General features: G+C 42.3%; 2 protein-coding genes across 8 annotated transcripts in view; both read right to left on the bottom strand.

The window, feature by feature from the left end:
- The window catches only part of LOC149314346 (EF-hand calcium-binding domain-containing protein 4A-like), a 77,872-nt gene extending 66,888 nt beyond the window's left edge, over positions 1-10,984 (bottom strand). For 4 of the 5 annotated variants that reach the window (XR_016280915.1, XR_016280916.1, XM_089520907.1 and 1 more), the window contains exons 1-2: positions 10,765-10,984; positions 8,733-8,928 (exon numbers count right to left, since the gene is read on the bottom strand). The gene's annotated coding sequence lies outside the window, so the exon portion shown is untranslated. The remainder of the gene's footprint in view (positions 1-8,732; positions 8,929-10,764) is intronic. The other variant, XM_089520908.1, reaches the window with a different exon arrangement.
- Positions 10,985-15,225: 4,241 nt separating this feature from the next.
- The window catches only part of LOC149314345 (patatin-like phospholipase domain-containing protein 2), a 67,622-nt gene continuing 57,844 nt past the window's right edge, over positions 15,226-25,003 (bottom strand). For 2 of the 3 annotated variants that reach the window (XM_089520904.1, XM_089520905.1), the window contains 2 exons: positions 22,358-22,480; positions 15,226-20,192 (listed from right to left, as the gene is read on the bottom strand). In XM_089520904.1, coding sequence (XP_089377030.1) covers positions 19,928-20,192; positions 22,358-22,480 — 388 coding nt within the window. In that variant the 3' untranslated portion in view covers positions 15,226-19,927. Of the gene's footprint in view, positions 20,193-20,484; positions 20,641-22,357; positions 22,481-25,003 lie in introns of all 3 variants that reach the window. The other variant, XM_089520906.1, reaches the window with a different exon arrangement.

The raw sequence follows: 25,003 nt of genomic DNA, 5'->3' as shown, positions 1-25,003 counted from the left end.
ATGGTCAACTTTAACCAAAAGTCACACTGAAGGAGTTAGGGATTCCTAGAGAGAACAATCCATTAGTAGCAATGTCTGGCAGATGTTGACCACAGAGTTGCACTGGAGGACCTAGAGAGTCCTAGAGAGGTGTTCTCCCCAGTAAAAACATGGTGTTTTTGTTATTTGCAGTTTTTTTATATTCACGTGTAGACGAATGTAAATACAATTGAGATTAGTGAGGATCCACACTTGCTGTTTGTTGTTGTAGTTGTGTGCCTTCAAGTCATTTCCAATTTATGGCAGCCCTAAGGTGAACCTATCATGGGATTTTCTTGGCAAGATTTGCTCAGAAGAGGTTTTCCATTGCCTTCCCCTGAGGCTGAGAGCATGTGACTTGTCCAAGGTCACCAAATGGGATTTATGGCCAAGATGGGAATTGAATCCTGGTCTCCAGAGTCATAGTCCAACACTGAAACCACTGTGCCATGTGGATTCTTTCGCACTTGGTGCACTTTATCTTTAGTACAGGATCACACAGTGCAGTGGTGATGCATAGCTTAGACAAAGGAACTACTAAGAACACACAATACTGATGCATTGACAAGATAAAGAGTGCTTAATGGGGCAGAAACAACAGTGTCAACAGCTCAGTGAAGGTCTTTGAAGTTGGGTTTGAAGTTGCATGCGTCAGCCTCATGCCTGACTATTCTGACATCTTCAGCCATTTTCCCTTGTCTTCCCAAAATGTGTCTAAAACCTAAACTTGACAAATTGATCACTGGTTAAACTGTTAGCAAGCTATATCATTTCTGAAATCAAATACAAGCACCCCCACACACAAAACTACCTTCTAGGAAACTCCCCACACAAAAAATGCTAAGAATAATGAGAGCATAAAAACAGACTCCAACCACATACCATATATACTCAGCTATAAGTTGACCTCATGTATAAGGTGAGGGCATGTTCGGGGGGCAAAATTATGGATTTTCATATGATGTGTGGATAAGTCAATGGTAAAACTTAGAAGCATGTAACAAAGGATCTGAAGGATGGAGCAAAGGAAAATAATGCAAAAGAACTTACAAAATTCCAGCAGGCATGACTGGGCTCATTCTAAAGGCTGAATAGATTAGGAGGGAACTAAGGTAAATGGTAGTGGGACAATGTGTGAGGGAGACAGCCAGGCGTGGGCAGAGCTAAGAAAATGCACACATGTTGAAAAGGATGTAAAGGCAAAGCACAGAAAATGGTGACTGTGGCCCGGTACAGATGGGCAGAAAGCGCCGTCGTCGGGCCAAAATTAGGGTTCGGGAGTGCACAGCAACCATACTCTCCCAAATTCTAGTGCGTGGCGGTGACAGTGCCATCATGGTTTCTAATAGTTGAATGCTTGCACCATCATGGCAGCCCCCATGCAGATGGGATGCCGCCATAATGGCAGCACCGCTGTGCAGCGTCCAGACGCTGCTGGCAGGAAGTGGCATCATGGCGGCACCCCTTCCTGTTTGCAGCACTGCTCTAGGTAGCTTCTTTTTTGGCAGTGCATCAGTGGTGCAGCGTGCAGCAGCTGCAGCATTGACTCGGGGCAAAGACGGGAGGTGCAGAGCTGCCCATCTGTCAAGCCTCTGTGTTAACAGAGATTACAGCTTTAACTTCAATGTGATAACTTTACCTAATTTTAACCCAAAAAAGCACTCAAATACAAAGCCCTCAAAGCCCGACTTTTTTCAGCACTAGGAAAAGTGCCAAAGATCCACTACCACTGCCATTTTCCAACCCAAGCATCCAAAAAAGTCAGAAGCAATGGCACAGCAAAGAGGGAAGAGGGGGTTGGTGCTTCTTTTAGTTGCTCCCTGGATGGATTAAGCCTTTCTCTCCTCAAAAAAGGGAACAGTTCCTTTTTATAAGATTTAAGGTACAGTAATTACATTGACCTGCGGATAGGCTGACACATGTTTTTTGAGTTACCTTTTTGGTTAAACTTTATAGATTTACACATATGGTATCTTATTTTTAAATGATTATTTCATACATTGGGGAGCTTTCAGTCCCATGATCATATCATCTGCAGTGGTACAATCCAAGAATAAGGCTTACCACATGATTCACCACTTGTCAAAGGGAAGCCTTAAAACATGAATAGAAAACAGCAGCTACACTTTAGATTCACAGTAGCTTCACATAGATTCAAGTTCTCATATATTTCTAACATGTCTTGGCCATTCATGTTCTATAACAATCAAAAACAAGGAAGAGGGAAGAAACCTGCCAAATGTGGGTAGTTCACATTTATTTTTCTAAACCTCTGGGCATTCAACTATTAGAAACCATTACTGGCACTATATTATTAGACAAAGATGAACCACAGTTAAGCCAAAAAGCTGATCAACTCTCTAAAGTTTACATTCTGCACTCTTAGGACTGATTGAGCTATGACAAATTCCATTCTGTGAGTACACTAAAACCAGTTTAGTGAACAAACCACTACTTTGCTATTCCTCAGGCAGCAAAACTAACACTGTATCTTCCATTTCTCCATTAAGTGTCTACTAGTTCAATTGTAAGAAAGATTACTGAACTGCCAATTATGCAATATTGAGTACAGTTGGCCCTTCAGATCTTTGGGCTTTGAATCCACAAATTTTATTATCAACAGATCAGATTATTAAATGATGATGGTATGAACATGGATATGCTGAAGAATATGTGTATTCACATCACCAACATTTAATAATATGAGGTATGACCATTCATATTTGTTCATATCTGCAGAGGATCCTAGAACTGACCTCCCCACCAGATCTGAAGGGCCAACTGTAATTTTCTGTAACTTTACATCCTAACACTTTTGTCTCCATTGCTGATTTCCATAGGTATGTCAACAGGACATTGACCTAATTCCTGTTGTTAGCCCTGACTAGAGTAGAGCCAAGGAATCAACTGAATTTACCTATGTGTTGACTCACCCTTCAGTAACTGAGTCAGTAGGTCTACTCTAGTAAGGAGTAACCAGTAGGACTCCAGTCACTGTCTCCAATAGGCACTTAGAAAAACAATTTCCTTAGGGTCAGACATCTAAGTCTGTATTACAAAAAAACAGAGACTTGTGTGGTACCTTAAAGACTAATGAATTTATCATGGTATATACTTTCATGGATCACAGTCTACTTTATCAGCTGTATGAAGCATAACCCCAAACTGGCAGGCATGTATTAGGCAGGTGGAATTACTGCTAGTTCATTTAAACATAAAGTGTGAGGATTGGGGGACTATCCTTTTTATTGTCATATACAGACAGGGACAGTCTAAAGCCAAAAACACCAAAGTGTGTGTGTGTGTGTGTGTGTGTGTACGTACTCTGAACAGTGGAAAAGTGGAGTTGAGAATCATTAATCTGCACTGCAGAAATAATACAGTTTGATACTACAGTTGGCCCTTCTTATACACAGATTTTTTTATACATGGATTCAAGTATCCACAGTTTGAAAATGTTCCAAAAAAGTATAAATTTCAAATATCAAACCTTGATTTTCCATTTTTTATAAGGGACGCCATTTTGCTATGTCATCATATTTAATGAGATTTGAGCATACATGGATTTTGTTATACACAGGAGGTCTTGGAACCAAACCCCAGCATATAACAAGGATCCACTGTATTTTACCTGCCATGACTCAATATTATGGAATTCTGGGATTTGTACTTTTGTCAAGCACCAGAGCTCTCTGACAGAGAAGGCTAAATATCTCACAAAACTAAAAATCCCAGAAATCCATAGAACTAAGCCATGTTAGTTAAAGCAGTGTCAAACTGCATTAGTTCTGCAGTGGAGATTAGACCTAAGAGGTCCTCTGCCACACTGGAGAGAGTGTGGCTCTCCTTCCTCCTCAGTTATTTACTTAAAACAGAACACCTGAGTAGGCCTCTGCAGACAAGAATGCATTTGAAGTGAACAGCCAGAGACAAACGGGTCCAGATTCTGTATGGAACTAAGAATTATTTTGTAGTTTCTACAAGGAATAATTTTATAGTTTCTACAAGGAACAAGAGAAACACTTGTACTGCAAATGTCAAGACCTCATTCTCCCCAAATAAGCATGGAACCCTGCTTCCCAGGTGTTCTCTCCTCAAAGTCCGCATTGGTTCCAAGAGGCAGCCGGGATGCATAAGGAGGTTGTTTTCCACACCTATCACATCAACCTCAACCAAACAGCTTTCTCCACTCATGCATTAGCCATCACTCGCTCTGTTCAGGGGCCACCACAGTTCCACATACCATATATACTCGACTATAAGTCAACCTCATGTATAAGTCGAGGGCAGATTTTGGGGCCAAAATTATGGATTTTGATATGACCCTTGGATAAGTAGAGGGTGAAATTTAAGGACATGCAACAAAGGATCTAAATGATGAAGCAAAGGAAAACAATGCCAAAGAACCCACAAAATTCTGGCAGGCATAACGGTTTTGGCTCACACTAAATGCTGGATGGAAGAGAGAACAGAGGGAGGTCAGTGCCTCTAGGACAGATTGTACCCTTGCCTTTCACCATGGGATGATTCCGTTTTTAATAAGAGTTAAAGTATAGTATTTACATTGACCCATGGATAAGTCGACCTAGGTTTTTGGGGGCAATTTTTTGTCTAACATTTCTAGACTTATACATGAGTATATACAGTAAAGTCAATCAGGCTCAAGGCCATTGAAATCAGCGGTTTTAAGTATGCTGAACTTTACACTGGGTTGGTGCCTAAATGTTATTTGCAGTTCAATTAATGCTGTGATCCCAAGCATACTTTCCAGGAAGCAAACGTCACTGTATAAATAAATAATAATATTTTCTCTCTCATTCTTCAACTTTCACTGGTAGAGCACTCAACGTAATGGAGTTATTCTTCAGTTACTGTGTTTAGAACCGGTATGAAAGTACAACACTGTTTCAAAGGACATGGGTTTTCTATTATTATAAAGGGCACTTTAAATGGAATAAGGCCCTCCCTTTTTCTTGTGAACATATAGGAAATCTGATCAATGAGCACATGAGAGATCAATAGAAACGCCACTCAGCTGATTTATCTGTTATTCCATCCTTTGGCTTCAATATTAAATCTCTACTGTCCTCCATCTTAATTACGAAGAATCCCTTTTCTAGATATCATTGCAAACAAATAAAAAGGAATAGTAATAAACTGGAAAAAAATTACATTTCCATGGCTCTTCCTTTACTGTGTTCTGAGCTTGGAAAATGTTGTGGCTTCTTTGGTTTTATTACAGCTCCCAAAATCTGCCAGGCAACATAGTCAGAGGCCATGCTGGCAAGGATTCTGGAAGCTCTAGTCCAAAAAGTAACTTTTCCAAACTCTGATATGCTTACCAAGACAGCAGTAGGCTACTTAGAAATAAAGGACCACACTAGCAATGTCCCACCTTTTTTTAAAACGCTTCTCCAAATTTGGCACTGAAAACAAATGGCAACTAATGAACATTAATAATATTTGCAATTTTTAGGAGGTACACTGCTCTGAAACAGAATTCAGGAAATGGTAACAAAATCAAGGGTCCCATTTTGAAGGGAGGGAAGAGGCAAAATTACCAAAACCTCCTTCAGGGTAGGGGCCACCTCAACAGTATACATTGTTGTTGTTGTGTGCTTTCAAGTTGTTTCCAATACCCTAAAATTGCCAGATCCTGTCTGTTCTTGGAAACTCCACCATGCCCAATGAGGAGAGACTGAGGGAGCTGGGGATGTTTAGCCTGGGGAAGAGAAGGTAAAGAGGTGATATGATAGCCCTGTTGAAATATTTGATGGGATGTCACATTGAAGATGAAGCAGGCTTGTTTTCTGCTGTTCCAGAGAATAGGACCTGGAGCAATGGATTCTAACTACAGGAAAAGAGATTCCAGCTCACCATTAGGAAAGAACATCCTGGTGGTAAAAGCTGTTTGACAGGGAACATACTCCCCTCAGAGTGTGGTGGAGTCTCTTCCTTCAGAGGTTTTTAAACAGAGGCTGGATGGCCATCTGTTGGGGGTTCTCTAGTTGTTGAGTTCCTGCATGGCAGAATGGGGTTCGACTGAATTGCCCTTGAGGTCTCTTCCAATTCTACGATTCTATGATCCTATGATTCAATGATTCTAAAAGTCCTGGTTAGTACTTGAATGGGAGAACATCTATGAATACTGGGTGCTGTAGGCTCTATTTCAGAGGAAGGAACTTGCAAAAAGCACTTGCCCAAGAAAACCTTATGAAATTCATGGAATCACCAGAGGTCGACAGACAACATGAGTACGTATACACACACACACACACAGCAAACCTATCACAGGTTCTTACAATGGAGAAAAACAGCATTGACACACTGATAAGGAAGGGAGCTGTAGGACATTCAGCCAATTGATCCTCTTAAAAGGAGTTAAAAGGGGGCTACAAAAATACAGAACTGAAACAAAATGACTCCACCAGCCTTAGTTATTTCACACCTTAACACCTAAGATGGATCAGGAAGCTGTCTGTCGTTCCCAAGTCAAGATGCAAAGCACTTGGAGGTTTAAATCATAATTGTAGTAATAACAAATTATAAACTTACATTTCCCTGCCCTTTTATGACACCTAACATCAGCTGCTGCTTGAGGCAGCCACTTCATTCTGCTATCTAATGGCAGGGTCAACCCTGTCTCCTGAGCTGCCATTATTTGCCTGTGGGAAGCAGGGACTTGTCATCTTTAGCCGACTACAGCATGAAGTCCCAGTACTCTTGGGTCCCCATTCTGAAGCCCAAACAAACTCACATCAGTATCCTGACCATTATTCCTATCAGAAGGAAGTTATCAAAGTTCTATCAACTCAAGGAGCCACGTAAAAATTTCCCTAAATAAACATCATCTACCCTTGTAGAGAGAGGTTCAAGCCTTTCCCAAACGGCTCTACTACATACAGAGTTTGCCCTGAAATTTCAGAGCCAAAATCTCACATCTATGAATGATTCTCTGGAACGTCACACTGAGGTGAGCCTGGAGGTACAGGCCTGAAAGGTGGATATCAAAGCTCTGTTTAAAAAAGTCTTCTTCATTGGAGCTTTTAAAAGAAAGGTTGGATGCTCACATCTCAGGGGTATTTTAGTGGTGTGTTCTAGATGGCTCTTGGAGGTTCCTTCCCCCTTTATGAGTTTCTGATTTTACACTGCAAAGGTAATGAGCCCCTGGTGACATCCTTAAGCATGACACACTAAGCTTAACCACATTTGCATGGAGCACTGCATTCAAGTCTAACACCAAATTTAACAAATGAAGAAAATATGTACACAAACTTTTCAAGACAGTGCTCACACTGTGGGATTCCTCCCCCTCACCATGAAAGAGGATGCAGTCCCTGAGATCTGACAACTCTAGCTACAGTCCCCAGACTCTTCCAAATGAACCAAGACAGAGTGCTCATTAGTTTATGGTGTAACTATAAACAAGGCTCAACAATCCATATAAATTTGTAACTATATCAAAATACGTATTTTTACACAATACTTGGCTCCTGGAAATTTGACTCTTCTTCCTGTACCACAAGGGCTGACCTTTATAATCCACCAGCCTTATCTATAGGGCAGATAATAAACAGATCTTAATCTATAGTCATTGCGTGTTTGCTCAATCCACCCATCTGGAATCATGATTCCTAGTTACCCTTAGGCCTGCAAGCTATTTCCCAATACCAATCAGGAAATCATTGGGTCCGAACAGAGTTTAGGAAATTTACATTTTTTTAGGGGACAGGAGGAGTTGTAATCCAAAATAGTAACTATTCCAAGTTGTGCGTCTGATGTTCTATAGCAGGGGTGGTAACCATGTAGCAGTCCAGATACTATTGGTCTGCAAATTCCAGCATTTGTCAGTATTGGCTGTACAGGTTATGGCTGAGGGATTTGTAGTCAAATATCAGCATGAATCCCATTCCTGTTCTATAACCACCCCGATGGCACTACTACAAGAGTACTGATCTTCCCACAGGAAATTTATATAACACAAAGCCAAGTGGTATGTGTGGACAGGTGAGTTGGATTTACTACCAGGAATCCTGCATTCAAGTCTTTGTACTTGTCAAAAGTTCTATTTTTCCCCATCTACCACAGCTACCATGACAAGTATAAATCATTCCCATGTTGCCAGTTCTTAATCCTTCATATATCATAATAAGAATACCATTCTGGAAATTACTGAATTAGTAACAGTATTTAAAAGTCATAACTTGGGTACATCTACCTGGGACTAAAGAACGGCATATTCATTCTATCTAGGATGGTCATTCTCTTCCACTGAGTGTGCAGGTTCTTCGGGAGGGATGCACATGGAGCAGTGAGGGAGGAAAGGGACACCCACCTAGCCAGCCAGATCAGCCAAATCAATCCTGGTGATCAATGGAGTGACAGATGTCACAGCCAGCTCATCTACACTAAAAAACAATTCAGTTTGACACCACTTTAAGTGCTGTAGCTCCATCCTATGGAATTGTGGGATTTGTAGTTTTAGTTGGAAAGGACTTGAAGGCACACAACCACCACCATTAGATGCACAATCATGGAGGGGAGAAGAAACAATGGCAGAGGGTCAATAGCTTCTTAACCAGCCTTCCTTAATACATAGTTTCCATGATGGGAGGAAATTGTCTCTGTTAAGTTTGTGCCTGCTAAGGGGACTCAGTAACATACAGGGGAGAAATATGTCAACAGGAAAGAGTTACACAACTTATCCCACATACCAACATCTTTGGGACTGTCAGCTTTGCACACAAACATGCACCTGCTTCTGCTGTTTCACCTTTCGGAGCAGCCAAACACTGGGCAAGCCGAACAAGTGACACGTTTCTCACCGCTTCTGCCTTCTATACCAGGAAAAGCTTCCTCTGCCAAGTTTCCATGGCTCAGGCCACTCTTGGAAGCCTTGGAGCAGCAACGCTGGCAAAGAAACAAACCAGAAACCAGTTAGCAGCTGCAGATTCAAAACCAACCACGCCAGCACAGAACTGCAGCTGTGAGGCTTCACTGGTGAACTGCTGCCTGCTCCAAAGCCCAGGAAGCTGGGTGACCGGATGTCATGCCCCCAAAGGAGGGCAAAGCATGGCAAAATGTAGGAAACATTCAGGGAACATGTAAGACATGACAAAATAAAAGATAAAAACACTAGTATACATGTAAATTCATGCTTCACAGTCATGCTCAAAACAGAGGACACTCTGAAATCCTTCCTGGAGAAAAGGTTGAAATGTAGGACATGTCCTGGAAGATGAGAACCTCTGGTAACTCTGCCAGGAAGGGAAGGACAGAGGAGAGGAAAAGCTCAAGAGAACTCTTTATGGAAGAGCAACCACATCTTTCTTGGAAGGGATAGGACATCATTTGAGAAGCTGAAACACCTGGCAAGAAATCCCGACCAATACCTGAACCCCATGAGTGAAGGCCTGTGAGTCCCCTGCCCTCTCAAGACCCCCAAAGGAGTCCCAAGAAGAAGGGGCAGCTTCCCCAGAAATCCTAAACAGCCACGCATCCCAGTAGACCTTCCTCCGTAATGCCTTCCATCCATCTCCCTACTTTACATGGTGAGTAAAACAAAAAAATCACAAGAGGAAAAGTTATGGAAGGAGCTGCCATCCGTCAGAGGCAGGTGTGTGTGTGTGTTGCATTGTGTGCCTTCAAGTCCTTTCTGACTTATATCAATGCTAAGGTAGACCTGTCATGGGGTGTTTCTTGGCAAGATTTGTTTGCAGGTGGTTTTGCCACTGCCTTCCCCTGAGGCTGAGAGAGTGTGACTGGGATTTGAACCCTAGTCTTCAGAGTTGTAGTCCAACACTACAGTACACTATGCTGCCACCCCCCCAGTGCTTGTTGTTGTTGTTGTTGTTGTTATGTGCCTCCAAGTCATTTCTGACTTATGACGACCCTGAGGTGAACCTATCCTGGGATTTTCTTGGCTACGTTTGTCCAGAGCGGGTTTGCCATTGCCTTCCCCTGAGGCTGAGAGAGTGTGACTTGCCCAATGGGTTTCATGGCCGAGTGGGGAATTGAACCCTGGTCTCCAACACCCAAAGCACAACCCCACACTGGCCCAGTGGCAGCAAAGGAGCCATTGAAGCCTCATTTCTGCCATGGCTCTGGAGGAAGATTTCATGCCTCAAGTTGCTAGTCCTGTAGGTCTCTCAGGAGCAGAGGGACCAGAGCTGCCCTCGCCCCAAAAGAGGACTAGGCTCTGACTGCTGAAGGGAGGACAGCCAAGGAAAGAACAGAGGACCTTACAAAAGGAAAGCTAAAAACACTAACCAAGATCTTGGTTGTGAAGCAGAGGATAACTGTTCATCATCAGATGCACATTTTTCTGTGTTAGCAATTGTTGTTGTAGTTATTTTTTTCTGTATTCCCTTTTTGTCACTGTTTTACAGACAATGGAGGTTTTATGGCAAAACCCCCAACACAAATTAATTCTGAAAAACACTAATAATAAACTAGAAAAGAAAGAAGAAGAAGAAGAAGATGATGATGATGATGATGATGATGATGATGATGATGATGATGCTCTCATGCTTCTGAGTCCTGCTCCTCCACAGGGAGGACCTTGGGCCATTCCTCCTGGACAAATGGCGGGAATGGAGGACAGTTCCTGGAAAAGGAGGACGTGGCTGCCGCCCCCCCCCTTGCAGGGAAGGCAGGGACGGGGACAGAGAGCAACAGAGACACACATTGGGGGGGGGGAGGTCTCCTTTTCCCTGGGAAGCCCAAAGACAGCCTTGCCTGCCTTACCTGCCTCCTTTTGTGATCCGCCTGGGAGGCGCGCAAGTGAAGTAGCCCTCCGTCTGAACGGTCAGGAAGGATACCGGGACAAGAGGAAGAGGGGGAGGAATGGGAAGGGTCCTCCTCCTCCTCCTCCTTCTCCTCCTCCAGTTGAAGAAGGACCCCTCCAGACCCCCCAGAAGGAGCACTCTCCTCCTCCTCCTCCTTCTTCCACCGACTTTGGCAAACCCGGGAGGGGGCTTGGGGCCCACCAGAGCCAGTCCCTGGCCCTCCTTGCTGTGGGGCTGGGGAGCCCTGTCCCGGGGGCCAAGGAGGGCCAGTCAGGGGCCAGCAGGGAAACTGCGCCCGAGAGGCAGGCAGGCAGGCAGGCAGGCTCCCGCCTCTTGCTCTTGCCAGCCGCCCAGGGCTGGCTCTGAAGCCCCAAGGACCAGGAGTTGAGGGCGGGTCAGAGCAAGCAGACTCCCTCCCTCCCTCCCTCCCTCCCTCCCACACACTGCCCAGCCTCTGAGGAGCCCAGCCTAGTCCCTGGGGCTACAAGGGAAGCTGCTGCAAAAGAGGCCCCTCCTCTGGCTTTGGCCCTGGTCCTCCATCCCATTATTTGGGGCCCTGGGCCATGATGCAGAGCCCCATCCCTCAAGGTCTGACGTGTCACAGCAGCAGAGCTTGAAAAGAACTCTGAGGGCCTCCTGGAAAGTGTGGCTGCTGGGGGTTGGGTTTGGTCTGGTTTTTGGCCCTTCGGCTCCTCATGTTCCCTTTAACCCCCTGAAACTGTGTGCAGAGAGAGAGCTTGCAGCCCCTTGGAGGCTCACTCGAAGGAAGGAAGAGAGAGCCTCTTTTCTGTGGCTTTTATGGAGCAGGAGGGGGTTTAGTTATGGCTTCTTAAAAAAACACTTCTCTATCTTTACGCAATGTTTATCTTGCGTGTAGACGTTTTTAATTGTGCGGATTTTTACTGAGATGTTAAATGTCTGGTCTGTGAGCCGCCTTGGGTCCCTCCCCAGGAGAAAGACGGCATATGTAACAGAAAAGCGGGATATAAATAAAAGTGTTGTTGTTGTTGTTGTTGTTGTTATTATTATTATTATTATTATTATTATTATATAAATAAGTGGAATAAACAAACAAACAAGAGAAGTTGGTAGCACAGCTGTGGCAGCAGGCCTGAGCCTGGCCTCAAACAGAGGTGGCAAAAGCAGCATCCAGAGGGAGGCCACTGCCTTGTCATGAGGCTGAGAGCCTGTGACTTGCTCAAGGTCACCCGGTAGTTTTTTGTGGGTTTTTCAGCCAATGTGGCCATGATCTAGAAGAGTTTATTCCTGACATTTTGCCAATATCCGTGGCTGGCAGGAAGAACAAATAGGTAACAAGCTGAAAGCCTTTCTCCAACATGGCTGAGGCGCTTGCCTCCCTCTGGCAAATGCCCCCTGAGGAGGGCAGAGGCATTATTAAAAGGGCAGAGAATTTATGAAGCTCTGTGGGATGCTGGCTTCTTCCTTGAAGTTTCTAATCTTCCTAACCATCCAAGTTAATGATTTGTCCAAACTCACTGTTATAAAGGCCGCCATGAAAACATGAAACTAGAACAAGCCACCGACTGATTATTTATTTTGCAAACATTTATTTCTGAGGCATTCTTCATAAACGTCAGCATGAGTATAGCTGGCAATACTGTATATCTCATAAATGGATATAAACTGAAGACAGCAATGCCTCTTTCATTGGATATTATTGTAATTCATAGAGAAACTGTTGAAAATTAAAAGGGGAAAGGATCCTGGGTCCTGCCTACAAGCCTACCATAATACATAAGTGGTATGAAATTTTAATGTGATGCCATTTATTCACAGTAGTGGTGTAAATAGCCTCCTCCAGCCACCCGTCTCTTAAATATCTTAAGTATAACAGGAGTGCAAAACCATTAGTAATGCAGTGCTTAAAGCCATTGCATTGGGGCTGGGGAACAGAAGAGAAGCTTCATTGAAATACATGGGATTTGAGCTGGATTTTCACAGGACCTTTTCACTAGTTAGGATCACATCATGGCTTCTTGTGCTCATTTTCTTTCTCTCTAGCAAACAGATCTTGGGAATGCCCTCTTCCGGTGTTTACCAAGCCCTATTGAATTTCAGATTTTAGAAAAATCCCACCCGGTTGGTAAATCTACAACTGCTCAAATCAGGGCAGCTACAATTTGTTCTGGTGTGGGACTGAGGGGGAGCAATGTGTCCAGTCTTGTTTCACAGATCCAAGACTGAAGCCTTTCGTGGTTTTAACAGGATGGCCAGACCATCATTACATAGTTCATTTTCAAGTCTTTTTCACCTTGTTTTATAACCCTGTATGCTTTTCAAAATTCAGGTCGCATGTTACCAATTCCAACCCTGGATATGTTTTCCAATAAAAGGTCTCCTATTCTGAACTTTTATCTTTTACTACAAGACCTGTGGTTTCTGCTCTCCCATATATTTTCTTACCCATTTCACTCCCTCTGTTGGTAGGCCAAGCCTGGTCCAGATTACAGCCATACTTCTTAAAGTGTTGGCAGGATAAAGTTCTCTTCTTTTTATACATCAATGCATATGCCCCTTGGACAAGAGGCACTTTACTCTTGAATTACATCATGTTTAAAGAAGCAATACTGGGCGTGTGTGCCTGGTTCTTAAGTCACCTGCACATGAGACTATATGAGCAAACCTTTGGATATCACAGACTTCATTTTTCAGCCATTTTTGCCTTCATGTCTGCATTTTTCAAGCTGCCAGATTCATTGACCAAGTCTTGTAAGGTATCTAGAGACAGGCCAATATGACTGTTATATTGTCCTGGTGACACAGTAACTTTTGGATGTACTATGTGGAATTTGATTATATGCACAGTTTCACTGATGTTTGTTCATTGATGTATCCTACTTTTTCAGCTTTAGAAGGCCTCTGGAATAAGCTTTCTTTAGACTTGAGCATCTAAAGATGTGGCCTAAATAACTTGAAGGTGCCAGATCCTGTCTGATCTTGGAAGCTAAGTAGGTTCAGCCCTGGTTAGGACTTGGATGAGAGACTGCTAATGAGTACCAGGTGCTGTGGGTTATATTTCAGAGGAAGGGACTGGCAAAACCACTTCTGAGTATTCCTTGCCTGAGACAACCCTATGGCATTCATGGGATCATCACAAGTCGATAGGCAACTTGCAGGCATATAAATACACACACATCCAGTGTAGCTCAAGTTTTACTTTTACACCTGATTCCATAGAGCTCTTTTCAAACCTGCCCCCTCCTTTGCATAGCATTTCATGTTTTGGTTTGGGTTCCTTATTCTGAGCCAGACATCTGGCTCAGCACTGTCTATAAAAATGGCAGTGGCTCACTTAAGGCTCCCAATAGGGATATTTTGTAGCTCTATTTGGAAATGCCAGGTACCAGACTTAGATCTTTCTGTATGTAAAATATGTGCTCTACCACTGAGCCATAATAAGCATGTTTTCCCTAATGTCCCCATCTCCAGAAAACAAAATGCAGGTGTTAAAATAGACATCTATGCATATTCCAGATAGTATTCATGGGTTTGTTTCCTATTTGGCTAATGCAAACTTAGAAGCTTCATCTGAGAAAGCAACGGAATCTATTCAGCCATTTCTTACTTAAGGACACTTTTTGAGTTTACCGCTGCTGACAATTGTGTGGAAAACATCTCAACTTACTCTCCAGCTTTTGTGTTTATTAAGCCCCCACAGGATCAGGCTCTGATTTGGGGGGGGGGGGGGGGCATCCAGAGTGTGGTCACAATGGGCTGCTGTGGAGTCTAATGAAGCTAAGGCTGCATCGACACTGCAGAAATAATCCAGGTCGACACCACTCTAACTGCCATGACACAGTACTATGGAATTCTGGGAATTGTAGTTTTATGAGACATTTAGCTTTCTTTGTGAAAGGGTTGGTAACACAACAAATTGCAATTTCCAAGTGGTGTCATCGTGGATTATTTCTGCAATGTAGATGCAGCCTAAGTAACAATCTATGCCTACGTAGACTGCTACCAAGCTATGGCAATGGGGTGTGACTTTAGGAAGGATGGGGAATTTTTGGGCCTTCGGATGTTAATAATAATAATAATAATTTGTTTTATTTATATACCGCTATTCCAAAGATCATAGCGGTGAACAGCAAGTAAGCTAATTAGCAAGTAAGCTAATTTGCCCCCAACAGTCTGGGTACTCATTTTAGCGACCTCGGAAGGATGCAAGCCTGAGTCAAGCTTGGGCCCTTTTGCTGGTCTTGAACTCGCAACCTTTGTGGTTTCGAGTGAATGGCTGCAGTACAGGCATTTAACCACTGCGCCACCAGGCACAGTGTTAATGAAGTTCTGTTCCCATCATGTCTCACTGTTGGCCATGCTGGTCAAGACTGATGAGAACTCACCACCTGACTCCAAGCCTAGAGGCACAAGTAAATAAAACCCCCACACAGCAGTTCAATGTGTTCAGAAAGTGTTTTATTAGGGAGGTATATTATTTCAAAATAAATATTTAACACACTTCCAGTAAAACACAGGAAAAGGAGAAGAATGGGGGGGGGCAAAGCATAACAAAAAGTAATACTAAACTTTCAAATTATACTATTAGAATATTACTTTTTAAGACTTGCCATGTAAATACAATCAATTGCTCACCCCCCCCCCCTCAATTTCACCACTGCTTTGACTTCAGACAAAAAGACCCGCATTTTTCACTAGCAAGTGCTGAAACTGATCCACCACAGGCTGTCCATCAAAGTGCACAAAAACATCATGGCACTGTGGGGACATCTCCCCATGTTAGCACAGAGTTCTCCTGTTTCAAATAAAATACATGCAAAATAAAATTAGTTTTTATAAGGTTAACTCTCATTCTCTATTTGCCATGCTGGGTTTCTCATAGTTTGTAAGAGAGGCCAGTATATATCTGTAGAATAAGGAGGGCACCAATTAAAAGTCACAGTAACTATTCCTGCAGTGGTGGTGGTAACCCAGCAGCTGCTATCGAATTAAAGGAAGCCAAATGCACACAACAGAAGAGGAATGGGTGCCATGAAGATAACAGCAGCAGTAAGTGATGAAATGCATGGCATTTTAAAAAAGGCACTAGGAAAACTTGAGCACACTCCTGCATTGGCCAACATGTGCAAGCCATCAAGCCAAGCTGTTGTTCTTATTGGCTTCTGGTATAACTAGATGCCATTCTTCAGACTGAGCAAGCTATATTAAATCTGTGTGCCAAAGCATACAAGCATTTTACAAGGCTCACACATATGTCCATCTGTATCCAAAACACTTGCCAAATCTGACACACCAAATCTTCTCTTAGCCTGCAAAAGAAGGAGCAACTGCCTTTCCCTTGCTGGCATTTGCTATAAATTGCACCTTTTATTTCTTTTGGCTCAATTCCAATGACAGCTTCTGGCCATTGTTAGAGCTGAAATTACTTTAGACCATAACCCTGGTTATTTTTGCAAGTGGCTTGACGGACTGCTACAGAAGAGGCCTCTCTAAATTATAAAATATTAGCAGCACACAGATAGATGCATAATCACAGTGCTTTAAGCAGCAGATTACTAAAAATATCTAAATTGCTGTGCAACACATTTTTTAACATAAAAAGGGTGCTGAAAAACTTACTAGTTAATTATATATATGCTCATGAAAAGACAAGCTGGGTGACTTGTTAGAGGCAACAAGTGGTCTTTATTGTTATAAGCAATAGAAAACACAAACGTAAATGGTGCTTCCTCAAGCTTGGTATGACAAAAGGAAAGTAACTTTTGCCAAACATTGAAAATACCCCTGTCCCCCCACCCCCATGAAATTACTTATAGATGGTTAATAAAACAATAGTTCACCTGAATATGAGAAAAATCTCTAGCAATCATCATATCCTGCATGCAGGTAGAGGCAGACCTTATATCTAAGCAGATTTCACCTTTACATTCTCCTTCCCCCTCCTTTGATTCTATAAATCTAGCCAGAACCCTTATTCTTAAAGATGCTTAGCATTATTTTATGGATCCAGAATGGGGTAAAACAGGGGAAGCATTAAATACTTCAGGCAGTTCCTCATCTTCACACATACACTTTCTCCTTTGATTTGTATGCAGTAGGTCATATCTAAGTTTTTGTATGTGACAACCCAATAAATAATTGAATGTTTTGAGGGTTTTTTCCTCAAATGAAAAGGTTTGAGTTAGGTCCATCAGGATGTGATATCTCAGGTCACATTTGAGTTAAACACTGAGAGCTCTGTTTTGTTTTGCTAGTTTTGTTTGTTCATCCAGTGTAAGAGATTAAGAAAAGGCAGCACACAAAGGCAGTCTCTAAAGTTACATTCAGATGGATCTAAAATCGGTGAAAGTCTCAAAAGACCAGGAGTTTGATTCTGGGGAAGGTGTTATGGGTCTTCCGCAGTTTGCTATATGCACTCGGACTAAAGAAAATGTTTGCAGAGAGAACAGTGAACTCCTTGTGACCCAAAGTGTGTACATAAAAGTATAAGAGAGTGACTACTCAATTGGTTAGAGTGTCAAACCCTTCACCACTCCCATCTTGCCTATTCACAAAGCCGTCATGCTTAAGAACTCTGCTTTTTGAAATTATGTCGAAAAAATTATGAAAGTTAGTTCAGAACCCAAAGTACATGAGCAGCAAATTAAGGACCAAAATATTACTTTCAGTAATAAACCTATTTTTATAGTACAGGCTGTTTTAAAAAAAAAAGCAAAAACTTGTTAGCATCTCAATAATTCCAGAAGTTCTGTAGACTAAGATATTTCTAGAAAGACCATAAACATTCTAGCTGTTTAACTAACAGATGGTTTTGCATTATGACTGGGTAGTATTGTCCTGGCATCAGCCACTTTTAAAAATCTTTGTTCATCACGCTATCCTCCAGTTTTTTTAAAAAAAAAAACCAGACAGGCATTGGCCTTAGCTGACAAAGAACAGCATACAGCTAATTTATACAACAGGTTACCTCTTATTTGCTTTGGCACATACAAACAACTACTAGGTGCCCACTGGGAGCACATGTACACTGGTACAGTGGTATGTGTGTATCAAACTGCAACCATCCTTCTGTTCTCCATTGGCACCTGAAATATCATCACTATTAATACTGATTTACCCATAGTTACTAAGCCATCTCCCCAGCACCCAACCTGTCTTTGGCATTTGGCAAATTGTGATACTACAGGTATAGAAATGACCATCCGGTTAGAGAAACAAAGGAAATAAACCGTTTTCTCCATACAAATGTAGTCAAAATCTTTGTAGCAATAAAACATCTGTGCCATTATAATACAAAACCATAAGGAGGAAAAATGAATATGTATCCAAATGGAGAAAAACATGCCAGATAAAACAGTATTGCCATATGAAACAGAACCCTGCTCTTTTGCAACAACATGATAGTGTTGCCATACTACACAGTAGCAAGAACAAAGCAACAGCAGAGAAAACTTAATAGAAAGGAGGTCAGTGCTGGTGAAAGTTAGTAATAGATACATCACATTTAATCGTGGGCTAGGGAAAGAGGTGGGACCTTATCTGCTACCTGGAGTGTTTCATCCCTTCAGTGGGCAACTTCAGCAAATAGGTTGGGGTGGGGAGGACTAAGTAAAATCACTGGCAACATGTACCAGATCTTCAGACGCTGGCAATGTGGACAACCGGGGGGGGGGGGGGGGGGGAGGAACAGAATCAATAAAGTTAGCCTGTAGGAATGTATTCCTATGTTTCATTATCTGAGCAGAAAGGAAGCCAAGGTCTGCTGGTTTATAATCTAAAGGATGCAAAGAAGGATGTACCCTCAATTTGTTTTTTTCTGACTTAGAAGTCAGCTGTATTCCTCCTGTTCACACAGTCCTGCCATCCTGGCTGGGACCTCTGAATTCAGATCCTCCTTCCTTATCCCTGCTCCACCTTACTATGGTTAACAGCCACTATCTTGGTGGGGCTGTCTGCTTTCTACTACTGGCATAAGTGGATATGGATTCCATGGGCAATGTTACCTCCACTTGGACCATTCTGGATTTTGGCCTCTAAGTTCTAACAACTTAATGTCCAATTGCAATGTGGAACTCAGTTCCCTGCTCCTTCTCCTTGTATACACAACTCTAGTTAATCATATTAATCACAAACCATTTCAAAACATACATTACCCTTAGTTCCCTTGTTCTCCCTCCATCCTTCTTTACATCCTTTCTGTGATCATATACATTAAGAATTTAAACAGATAACTAAAAAATGTGGAGGAAAGCATCCAAATGTCATGGAGCATTTCAAAACACAACAAAACACACACAGAGAGACAGATTACCAGTACCTTAAAAAACCCAGAGTTTTAGAAACTACATTTAGGAGCTTTTAATATTTTCTCCTCTTCCTAGAATAAAATATCCCATGGAAGAGGGCTAGCCTGAGAAGATAGGAAAGCCTAGTACCATCAGGGTTTAGGCTTACAATTCTGTATTTTCAATATCTATATTGTGTGAAGCAGCATCCACAGTGAATTTGCATGAGAAGAGGGGTCAAAAGTTACATGGTATCGCTGTCAAAAACCATGATAACCATGAACTGCCTCCAGGAGGTGACCAGGTCTAATAAGCTAGTCTTTCCAGGTTGCCTGTTTTTTGTTTTGTTTTTACTATTCTATAGCACAGACAGAGAAGATCCCAGGGCACTAACATAATTAAAAACAGAAACATTTTACAATTATTAAAACAAAGGAGCTGTAAAAAAAAAAAAAACACACACACACAAAGAAATGCCAGAGCACTGATTGTGTCCCAGTCCTCCCGTTACCAAGAGCAAGTTCAAGATGATGCTTCCCAAAACATGCCCTGGGTGACACTCTTTCCAGTTCAGCCAAGAGACCAACCATGTGAGCTGCAGTTGCCAAGTATTTTATCCACTGTCATTTCCAGTACCCAACCCTCAGTACGCAGTACCCAACACACTCAGATGGGTTTTAACACTGTGCCAGTCTCCTGCTTAGCAGTGGCACAATGGGCTGTTTTTATACTAATTCCCTCTCTTGAACAGGGCAAAAATATCCTTTAGTGGGTGTTAAGAGTTTGATTAGGAAGCTATTAAGATGTGGTCATTGCCCACCCTCTTTTCCCCTCCCTTTGCCCAAACAGTGGTGAGTCTTAGAAGAGCTGAAGGCTCTCTTGCGTGCAGCCGGCTGACGGGTGTCTCATCTGCAACCCTTCTGAAGGGAAGATTGAAGCCTGCAGGTCCACGTTGATACAGAATAGCCCCAACATCAGCTGGCGTTGGTATTCTTCCCATTTGGTCATAACGTCCGTCAGGGAAAGGTTGCTCCGCAGCCACTTGGGCAGTGCTTCCCCATAGCTGACGCTCAAGGGGAGAGGCAAGCTTTGGGTCTTTCTGAGTTCAAGATGGTAGTACAGCCTGTAAGTGAGAGGAAGGGAGAGAGATGGGAAAATAAGATTGTCAGACTGTCAGGCTGCATTCAGATGTAGTGTGTTCACCACACCAGGGGGTCCAGTTGAAGACAGTGTGAAGACAGAAACAGAGATGAGGGAAAGGAGAAGGAAAAGAAGATGACACAACCCATCACGACATCCCCTTGGCATCATAGCAGTATCCTATGCTGTTATGATGGCGTAAAGAAGTCAGCAGGACAAGCTAGGAGGTGCAGGTGGGCAGTGATGACACTCTCCCTGCGGACCTCGATACTGACCTTTAGCACCCTGGCTATCTTAGTCCTGCCCTCCGCTAGTCACATCATTGGCCCATGAGCAGAAAGTGCCACTTGAGCTGAATTAGGTTCAGAGGAAACATTGGGCCTCCAGAGTCCTCAGGCTGATGATCGTCATACTGCTGAGTTTCACTGAGTCTGAGGAAGGGAGGCAGGTGTACATGTGAGAACACCACAAGACCCACAGAGCGGGTTACTCTGTGAAACAGACGCTTCACGGATAGAACAGATTCCATCCTCTTGATCCCTCCACCAAGTTAAGTGCTAGTGAGCTGTACGACTGACTAAAACACATTGGCCACTACTTAAAATTATAAGTATTGTTAAAACTAAACAGTAACATAAGAGTATCATTAACAACTATATTTATTTATATGATGCTATTTATATATAGAAACACTCTGCCTGTACTCCATACTAGACATCCATATTCTCCTAACTGCAATGAAGCTTGATGACTACAAGGCACACCCACATGGGGAACTGAGGACCAGGGGGCGAGAAAATGCTCACAGACTGTCTGGCTTCAGTTGAGCAGCCAGGAAAAAAATAAAGCCGTTGCCCTTCCAGACCTCCAGCTTTCCAGTGTATGCGCTACACCCTGGAAGTCCAGGAAGGCAGCTGGTTGATGTCCAGAAACCTCCCTGTCCTCATAACTGGCTGTTGGGTTGCACTCAAGCACCAACAAGCTGCATTACACCAGGGAGTGGCATTGTGCATGATGGTAGTGGATATCATTCTGTGCAACCTCCATCAAAATGCATGTAACAGTGTAACTTGCGAACACATCATTGTTTATCACCAACAGAATGCTAGTCATCATATTGTAAACCTTAAGAAATCAGCATAAAGTGACAGCTCTGAATCTGAAAACTGGTTCACCAAGCATTTGTTTGTGCAAATTAATTGTCTGTGAAAACCATCCTCCTGGCAGTCTTTGGGTTTGCATTTGTCCTCAGAAAAGAGTATGATGTAAAAGATCGCAGGAAAAAGGAATACCTCTACAGTTGCAGGAATTGCTATTGTCTTCACCTACCTCATTCACAGTGAGTTCATATACTTTTGTGTTTGTGACAATGTACCCAAGGAAGGTCAGGATGGTCTACATGAACAGAAGATAAAAATCTATTGTGTGAACTTTAATAAGTGACTGCAATTACACTAATGTCTCAAGGGTGCGCATGGGGGGGTGGGAAGGCCAATAGAGCCTTACGTTTCCATTTTTTCTCAGCCTTACAGCAAATGTTTCCAGTCTCCTGTACTCTCCAGGGAATGATTTACAAAGATGCTTTTGTACTGGTTCATTATTTCTGTTTTAAACTTGATCCAGAAAGATATTTCTTTGGAGCATTTAATACTTGGAAATTAGGTCTCATAATGGTATGATCTCTTCAATATATTTTATACAACATCTAGGGATTTTAATCACTTTACACATTATACACATATATACAACGGAAGCTGGGATTGTGGTGCTTGGGCTTCTGTTTTTAAATGCAAGTTTTAAAAACAGACCTAAAAAATGAAGTGTGCCATGATGGATTTACTTGCACTTTCACAACCTTTGTTAGATTATCAAACACAGCTATCGTCAACCTTCCTGAAAGACAGATTCTTTTATTTTAATAAAGGCTCATCCAAGTTAAGATGACACCTCTACAGCTGCCACTGTAAGCACATACAGTAAATGTGGAAGAGGAAGTCCAAAGAAACTGATTTCTGATCAAGAAGGTGATTTGAGGTCAAAGTCTCCAGATTCATCAATTTTATGCTATCAATTATGAGGCAAATTTGTGTTGCCCCTCCCAGTGTTGATTATTTCCAGAAATACAAACATATAATCCAATCCACATACCTGGCTGAGAGATGACTTCCCAGTTTCTTCTTTGCTTTTCTCATGAGATAGTGACAGACTTTCCTAGTCTGCTCTTTCATCCACCTAATATCCTCTGGAACATCTGGCAACCACTCAAGCAACCTAAAGAAAGGAGGAGGCACACGGGAAAACTGTTATTTGAATCAGCTATTGCTACATTGCCAGCACATTTCAGTTCCAGCCTTCTTCTTCTTCTTCTTCTTCTTCTTCTTATTATTATTATTATTATTATTATTATGCCATAGTTTAATTCAGCCTGCTAAAAGAGCCACTCCAAGACTGGGATATTAGGTATCCAAATGAGAGCAGTCCTGCTGAATCAGACTAAAGGTCAGTCTAGTCCTGCATTCTGTTTTGTTCAGTAGTCCACCAAATGCCTATGCCTTTGCTGTTGTTCCTAGTGAATGGTATTCACAGGAATGCTGCCTTTCATCTTGGAGGTAGTACACAATCATCATGATTCACAACCACTGACAGCCCTTTTTGTGATTCTGAAGTAGGTGGTTTCCAGGAAGTTTGAAAACTTCTAAAACAGCCTGTGCCAATGAGAGTTTAACTTGCTTTAATTGAAACATCCTGAAAACATAAGGGTAATAGTGTCAGCAAAGCTGATGAATCAAACACCGGCCCCATGACACACACCACATTGTACAGGATTACTTCCTCATACTATTAATCTTATTTGTGTGTATGCGTGAGTGTGTGTGCACGCATGCACACATACACGGGCACACACACACAAATAAAATGAATACATTAAACCACCTGGATGGGATAATCCTGGCAGGATGCTGACTGGATGAGAAATACCCAAATAGTTGCACTGTCCATGTGACTGCACTGCTTCTAATAAAGAATAACACAGAAATACAGGAAAACACCAAGAAGAGGCAACCCCCATCATGCTTAGCAGCTGTGTACATTACTGCTTTGTTTTCTCTCAGGTAGACTAAACCAAAGGTGAATCTTCTCATACACCAACACTTTTCATGTGACAGTACTTCATTTTTCTATATTATGACTTGCTATACACAGTGTGCCCTTGCTATCTGCGGCAGATCTGTTCCAGATCCCCCCGCGGATAGTAAAAAATATGGAAACTTAAGTCCCATTTTTCTCAATGGTCACGTGCTCCTGCCACCACATGTGCATGCACCCATTCAGAAAGCTGGGACTTGCCATCTGTGGAAGCTCACACCATGGATGGCAAGCTCGCACTTGGCGTGGGCACACTACCCTTTGATTTGGTCCTGGAGCTTGTTAGCTAAAAGGCTCCTTTGGTATCAGGATCTCCAGTCCATTTTCAGAAGTCAGTACTGGCAATTCAGTGCCTAAGCCACTTCCATTTAGCTTTGTTTCCATTGCCATTATAGCTTTTTAAAGCTGTTCCTGAATTTCATAATGAAGATCCATGCCCTGGCTTATGTTTCATTTGTACATCTTTCACACAAAGAAGGATGGCATTTCTAAGGAACAAGACAACATTCACAGAGCTTCTGAGGTGGTAGCCAGACAGCTATCTTAACTTCCATTGCCTAATTATTGTCTACTACTAGCTGGTTTATTTTTCTCTTGTTGTGAGGCTTGACAGTGTTACACTGTCCAAGATGGTTCCAAGATGACGGCAGCCAGATAAGACGTTGCTTTTAGAGCTCCAATTTTTTAATTTCTATGGCCTGTTACAGACTGCCAAAATAAAGCTGCTTCGGGTCTCTTTGGAGGTAGAGTCTCTAGTGCTACAGACCGATTTAGAACTAAACAACAGATATACAATTTTGGATTCTTTGCAGGCTGAAGCACTTACATCAGCTAATGAAAATGATTGCACGGTGAATGTAGGAGTCCCAGTTTTTCCTCCTAGTAATGGTGGTTGCTCTGAGGGATTGCTAGAAAATGTCCTTGGAAGGATCTTCTGGCAAGGGAGGCATTTTTAATCTCTAACACCTTTGAATCGCTGCTAACTAATTGTACCTCTATCAGCAACAGATTAGAAGCATTAACAGAACAATTTCATAACAAGGAGGTTCTTATTCATCCCAATAATAAGACAGCTTCTCAGGCTGCTCCATTATTTGTTTATCCTAACCCTATTGACTATTCTTCAGCTCTGATTTTACAAGCATCTCAAGTGATGATAGCTGTTGGGAATAACCCCATTAATAAAGGCAAGTGGTCAAACTTTTATAATATCAAGGTGTCTTTAAGTAAACTGTTGAGGAGTGAGCACAGAAGGATTATGTTAAAGTCTTTTCAGTTTCTCCCAAATTTGGGCCATTATCAAAGACTTATTATGTCCTTTGATTTTTCTTTAGGCCCTGACTTGCTGTTTACTGTTCTGTTCTTTTGATCTTGTGTAAGAAGGTTTGATGAAGAGGCAGCATATAATCATGTTTTTAAAGCAAATACAGACCTAGCTGACTTACAGCCAGGACAGATAGCACTCACCCTGGCACTGTGAAAAAATTAAGTGTTCTGCACTTGAGTAAAGTCAAACAATGCATCACAAACAGTTTGGATTATTATTGTTATTGTTTGTCAGCTCACTTTTCTTCTAATAATGGGACCCAAGGCACCTAACAACATATTTTAAAACAATACAGATTAAAAACTTCCTCTCTTTAGAGG

The sequence above is a fragment of the Sceloporus occidentalis genome, unplaced genomic scaffold, assembly GCF_023333645.1.
Source record: "Sceloporus occidentalis isolate IW3139 unplaced genomic scaffold, rSceOcc1.0.p SCAF_4, whole genome shotgun sequence".
NCBI classification, from domain to species: Eukaryota; Metazoa; Chordata; class Lepidosauria; order Squamata; family Phrynosomatidae; genus Sceloporus; species Sceloporus occidentalis.
Note: the sequence above shows the minus strand (reverse complement) of the source record. Positions and strands in the feature narration are given on the sequence as shown.